Source organism: Aquila chrysaetos, chromosome Z (genome assembly GCF_900496995.4).
Source record: "Aquila chrysaetos chrysaetos chromosome Z, bAquChr1.4, whole genome shotgun sequence".
NCBI classification, from domain to species: Eukaryota; Metazoa; Chordata; class Aves; order Accipitriformes; family Accipitridae; genus Aquila; species Aquila chrysaetos.
Window position 1 is genome coordinate 56,897,566 of NC_044030.1, and position 5,816 is coordinate 56,903,381.

At 64.8% G+C, this 5,816-nt stretch overlaps 1 protein-coding gene across 1 annotated transcript; it reads left to right on the top strand.

Annotated features, from left to right (window-relative positions):
* The first annotated feature begins 725 nt into the window (after positions 1-725).
* On the top strand, positions 726-5,591 carry LOC115337216 (sperm-associated antigen 4 protein-like). The gene is made up of 11 exons (XM_030005324.2): positions 726-855; positions 1,336-1,417; positions 1,623-1,693; positions 2,088-2,149; positions 2,348-2,388; positions 2,674-2,770; positions 2,975-3,044; positions 3,591-3,691; positions 4,280-4,447; positions 4,813-4,902; positions 5,429-5,591. The coding sequence occupies exons 1-11, from the start codon at positions 726-728 to the stop codon at positions 5,582-5,584; spliced, it is 1,068 nt and encodes a 355-aa protein (XP_029861184.2). The 3' UTR covers positions 5,585-5,591.
* The last annotated feature ends 225 nt before the right edge of the window (positions 5,592-5,816 follow it).

Genomic DNA, 5,816 nt, shown 5'->3' on the forward strand with positions numbered 1-5,816 from the left:
AGCCGGCAGCAGCACGGACAGATGTGCAGCCGGGCCCACTCGCGTCCTCAAGAACGGGTACGAGGGTTTGTTCCTCCTGGGGACATCAGCTGGCGGGTAGGACCCGCAGAGCCTGAAGGGGGGCTGGCTGGGGGGAGACGGCGGAGAAGCTGGCGAGCGCTGTGGGCAGCACAACACTCACTCCCAGGGCTTGGAAAAGCCGCCGTGAGCGGGGAAGAGGCTCCGCTGAAAGCCCCTCTGGCCCCCTGGGCCAAACCCCACGGTCCTGCTGCTCAGGGTCCCACCGGCAAACTCGGAAGTTCCTGCTGCTCTCCAGCACAAGCCTTTTCTGGGTGCCTGGAGCGGGACAGCTCAGCCCTCGCCCCGCCAGGCCTCCCCGGCAAAGCGCTGCTGCAGCTGGAAACTCCTGGTGGGTCTCTGCTGAGGGAGGGAAGCCCTGGGGGGTGTTTCGGAGAGGGCTGTGGCCCTCGTGCTGCAGAGGCCCTGGGAAGCGGTGGGGGCTTTGGAGGAGGGCCGCCGCTCCCCTCTGCCCACAGAACGCCAGGTCTCTGAGACGCCTGCCCAGGGGCAGGCTGGTGCTCCGGGGGCCGGGGGTGGAGTCAGGGTGAGAAGCGGCTGTGCCGCCCCGCTCTGCGGCTTCTCCTGCCCTATCTCACCACGGCAGGGACGTCTCCTGGGAGGCTTCCCAAAGCCTGTCTTCTGGCCAGGGCCTTGGCCGATGGGGCATGGAGATGGTGCAAAACAGGGCGCCGCCGCCTTTGTCCTCCCGTAGGTGCACGCCCTGTGCTCAGGAGGACCAGGGCACCAGCCGGAGGGGGCTAGCACACTGCATCTGCAGCGTGGGAGAAAACAAGCGTGAGTTCAGCGTTGCCTTTCACCCCATGTTTGCACCGAGCCCGCCTGGCTCAGCCGGGACCGATGGGCCCTGCAGAACCAGCATCATGCTGCCCCGAGGGAGGCCTGGGGCCACCTCGCCTATGTGACGGCGAGGACGGAGCTGGCTACCACGTCCGGCCACGTCTTTGTGGGATACTGTAGTAACCGCGGCGTACCCCAACATGGTGGAGGCCAAGAGGCCAAAGCCTCGTCCGCCCTCCCTCCCCAGGCACACCGCCAGGGCCCTGCCTGCAAGGGGATCCTGCCTGGTCCTCCGAGCCCGGCTCCCAGGGTGCGGCCAGCACCCCCGCCCGCCAGGGCATAGCCCTGGCCGTGCCCCTGCCCCACGGGGAGGGAGTGCGTAGGACCAGCGCCCACCTCCCCGCAGGGGTCTGGCACACGCCCCGAAGGGCATCCTCGAGAAGGGTCCTCAGGCTTTCCTCCGGTTTCGTTGCCCAGGGTTCGTCTTCAGCATCGCTGGCAGCCTGGCAGTGGCCGTGCTCTCCCTCCAGAGACGCCTCAGCACAGGCAGTTCCACCCTGTGAGTACAACGTGTGTCCGGTGCGGACACGGAGGTGGGGGTGCCAGTGGGTAAGGGTCAGCAGGGGGGAGGCTGGAGGTGCTCTGCGCCAGGATCCACCCCGGCTCCCCTGTAAATATGCCGCTCCTCAGCTGGTAGGAGAAACCCCCCCGGTGCAGGGCTCTGCCCTCAGGCACTGCCGACGCCAGGACTTACTCTTTTTCAGGAAAGAGATCGTCACCCCGAAAAAGGAGAGGCTCTGCACCATCCTCTTCTTGATGACCCTGGCTGCTCTTGGTGAGTATTCGCACGCTGTCAGCGGAGGCGCAGGGGCGCGGGCTGCGAGCTTCAGCATGAGGGAGAGGGGCTGGAGCCTCCCCAACATTCCACCCTTGGAAGGTCGGAGGGTCGGCCCTCCCAACCTCCCAGCCTTGCGGTCAGGAGATGCTCGCTGCGTGCAGGGGAAGCGGGGCGTAGCTGTGGGGCGCACCGCGTGCCCGGGAACCAGGGCTGTGCGGAGCCCCGAGGCCCAAGGCAAGAGTCCTTGCCTGGGGCTGCAGCCTCTCTCTGTACCCCTTGCCCGTGTCCTCGGCCAGCCTCTTGCCACCCTGATGTGGGAGGAGACCACATGACTACAGGGATTGTTAGAAACTCTAGCCAAGTAACTCTCTGTCGGTGATGTGAATTACAGCTGGCGCCTACTGCGGGACCTCGCTGCTCGTGTGGATGCTGGAGGCAAAGAATGTGCCGCAGGTCAGTGGGACAGGAAAGTGCTGCAGAGGAGCGCTGCTGGTGGTGGGTGGGTGGGTGGGTAAAATGCCCGGTCCGCCGGCTCCAGGCAGTGACGCACACACAGAAGCGGCAGCAGCTGCTGCCGTGCCTTCCTAGAGCCACCAGCTCTGGAAAGCCCCGGCAGCTCAGGGAGTCAAGCGGTGAGCCTTTCTCTTTCAGCTGCTGCTGGGGCAGCCTGCTGCTGACCTGAGGTCCCTGCGGTAAGAGCCCTCTCCTCTCTCCTGACCTGTAGCACGTTTGGTGGGGTAGCAGCAGATGAGACAGTGCTATTGGCACTCACTTGCACAGCGCCCGGGGCTTGTGCCTTTTGCTCCTGCCTGGGCCTTTTGCTAAAGCTGGAGGGGGAGGGAAGCACTTGCAAACCAGGGAAGGAAAAGGGGGCTCCAGCACCTCTGTCTCTGCTCCTCCTTGGAGCCTGGAGGCTTGGAGGCTCTGGGAGGGGCTGGGCAGCTCTCTGACAAGATCTACTTTCACCGTGTCTGCAGGAGCGTGCTGGCTGTGTGGGGGCAACAATCCCAAGAGGTGCAACAGCTGAGGGATGAGGTGGCGCGCCTGGCTGCGGAGATGGGTGCTGTGAAGAAGGTAATCCTGCACTTTGGGAGAGAGGGCTGGGACGAGCAGGGCCTCGCACGAGGCCCTTCCTGGGCCAGTTGGTGGGCTTTTCCTGCTCAGCCCACGCACCCGTCCCTTGCCAGGGGCTGCTGGCTGAACTTCCCCGCTGTAAAGCCCCTTCTCCTGGCCAGGTCTGACGTGGTCGTTTCCCCTCTTCCTTTGCGTCTTTCCCAGGAAGCTCGGCAAATGAGAGAGGCAATGTCTGCAAGCACGCAGATGTCCGACTGGGCTCTGAAACGCGCAGGTACGGGCAGACCTCAGGTCCAGGCAGGCAGGCCTTGTTGCGCTGGGCTCGCGCTTGGCATTCCCGAGAGCAGGCTGCGTGGCAGACGCAGCTCTGCGAGGCAGAGGGAGGTGGGACCAAATCCCGGGGCTCAAGAGCACGCCTGTGGCAGAGCGGCTCCCTCGGGCTCACCCCCATCCCGCTGCCAGAGCCCTCGCCGGTGCCCCGGCCGTGCCCCTGCAGGCGTTTCTGCCCCCTCCCTCTCTGCTGAGCTTTCCTGGGGAGCAAAAGCGGACGGCTGGGTCATCCTCTGCTGTCCACGTGGCTTGGGTCTGCAGCCCTTCCCGTGGGGGCTTGCTGTCTCCCAGCTCCCGCGGACCTTCTCTCTGTGCAGCAGCTGGGAGAGAGACGCCATCCCCGGGCACGGGGATGCCCTCCTTTCCTGGGGCACCTCCGAGGGTGCGGTGTGGCACGTGGGGCTGGCAGGCAGACTTAGAAGTCGCTTGCTGCCCCCAGGTCCTCCGAGCCTGGGGCCTCTTGCAGTCAGCTGCTCGCTTCTCCCTTCAGGGGCTGCCATCGACCTGCAGAGATCGTCCAGCAGCTCTGCATGGCTCTGCAAGGTGTTCTGGTTCCTGTGTTCTCCGCCCCTTGTGGATACCTTTGTGCAGGTAGAGCGGCAGAAACCGTCAGTGCTGCTTCTCTTGCCTCTTATAAAGCTGGGGGCGAGCCCTGGGGTGTCTCCCCTCAGGCCAGTGGTATTGCGGAAGGCCCCGGCGCTGGTCCGGTGCCTGACACCTGAGGTCTCGCACAGGGCTTAGCCCCCTAGAAAAAAGCAGCTGCCCTCAGACGTGGGCTGAGCTGAGCTGAGCTGAGCTTCCTGCCCACCACCCCTGGTCACGGCTGGCTGAAGGGGCTTCTCCTTCGCGACCCCATTTCCCTGCCACGGCTCTGACTGTCCCTTTCCCGATGGCGCAGTGGAGGGTGGGGGGAGGCTGCAGAGCTGCTGGCCAAGAAGAGAGTTTTCTTGAAAGCCCTGGCTGCGGTGCCGGCTACCAGAAGTCTCCCACTGGCTGGCTGTTTTCCCCTTTCCCGGGCCGGGAAGACGTGCGGGCGCTTCTGCCCGCTTCCCAACACGCCATTCATTTCAAGCACGAGCACAGCCCACAGATGCAGTGGCGACTGTGCTTCTGGCTGCAGGGGAGCGCGGCGGGCCCCCCCACACCCTTGTGTTCCTTGCTTTCACCCTCTGCTTTCAGCCGGATGCTTCCCCGGGTTACTGCTGGCCTTTCCAAGGGTTTCGGAGTGAGGTGCTGCTCCGGCTGCCCACAGAAGTACGACCGAAGGCCATCACCATAGAGCACACCTCCAAGACAGCCTCTCCGCTGGGGACTGTGCGCAGTGCCCCCCGCGATTTCACTGTCTACGTAAGTTTCTGCTGGGCGCTGGGGGCTGGGACCTGGCCGCGGGGAAGAGCTGTAGCGGGGACTTGCTGCTCTCTGCGCGTCTGCCGAGATTGGAGTGCTCCCAAGCACCGCCGTTCCCCGTGGGGATGTTGCAAGGGACACGCGGGGTGGCGTCACCCCTCCTAAGACTTGCTCAGCATGTTTTGGCCCCAGCACCTCCGGGCCCCCGAGCAACACGCAAGGAGGAGACTCGGCCCCGCTGCATCCCGCGCCAGATCGCGCTGGAGGTGCAGGAGCGGGGTGCAGATCACGGGCCCGGGTCTGGCATGAGCATTTCCTCGTGCTTGCGTCGAGCCTGACCTGCTCCCCTGTGCTTTATCTCCAAGGGACTGGATGAGGAAGGCAAGGAGGAAACTCTGCTGGGGACGTTCACCTACACGGTGCAGAAAGGGCCGACCCAGACCTTCCCTCTGCAGGTAGAGTGAGGGTGTGTGGGCAAGAGGCCAGGGCAGGAACGCCGGTTTGCCTGCAGGTTGCTCGCAGAAGGAGTGCGGACGGTCCCTGCCGGGGCAGGGGCCCGACCCTGGCCGGGAGAAACGTTGGTGGGATCGGGAGGGAGAGCGGCATCCCGCAGGGCGGCGAAAGCCGAACAAAGGCCGCGCTGGCCCCCAGCCGCCTGGGTCCCCGGAGCTGCCTGGCTGCAGCCTCCGGGCAGGCGGTGGCAGGGAGGATGCCCAGCACCTTGCCCCGGCAGCAGGACTTGCCCCGGCACGAGCGAGCCTCAGGTTTCCACAGCCGCCCGCCACGCTCTCCGAGGCCGGGCGTTTGGGGGTCCTTTGCCACCTGGGTGGGAGAAGGGAAGGAGGGAGAAGCTGCCGCCTCAACCAGGGCGGGAGCTGGTCCTGCAGCGGGGGCCGGGCTGGCGGAGGAAGACTCGCGGAGCCTGCTCTCACACTTTACACGCCAGGGGTAACGCTGCTTTTTGCTGTGGTTTCTTGGCAGAAGGGGATCCCCAGAGCCTTTCGGTTTTTGAAGCTTGGCATACAGAGCAACTGGGGAAAACCGGGGTACGTCTGCATTTATCGAGTGCAGGTGTGTGGGAAGATGGTGGGAACAAACGCCATCAGCGTGAGCCATGTGGAGACCTTCCCTCCGTAAGAAATAAAGAGGAGCTTGGGGAAACAGAGCAGAGGGACGTGGCTGTTTGTTAGCCTGGTGCAGAGCGATGTCATTTCAGAGGCCCTCTCAAAGCTGCCAGCTTCCGCCTTTCGCAGGCTGAGTGAGGCCTTCCTCAGGCTTTCCGCTTTCTCTCCGCCACGGGGGTGTTTCCTAGCCGAGCAAAAGGAGGCGACGCTCCCGCAGCCTTTCCTTGCCTCAGTTCCTTGGCGAA

Bases quoted from the DNA above. Each gene is read 5' to 3' on its own strand.
- LOC115337216 (XM_030005324.2), top strand. From the start codon at position 726: ATGGAGATGGTGCAAAACAGGGCGCCGCCGCCTTTGTCCTCCCGTAGG. The intron at 856-1,335 runs GTGAGTTCAGCG...TTCGTTGCCCAG, and splicing joins CAGCGTGGGAGAAAACAAGC to GGTTCGTCTTCAGCATCGCT. The intron at 2,150-2,347 runs GTCAGTGGGACA...TTTCTCTTTCAG, and splicing joins AGGCAAAGAATGTGCCGCAG to CTGCTGCTGGGGCAGCCTGC.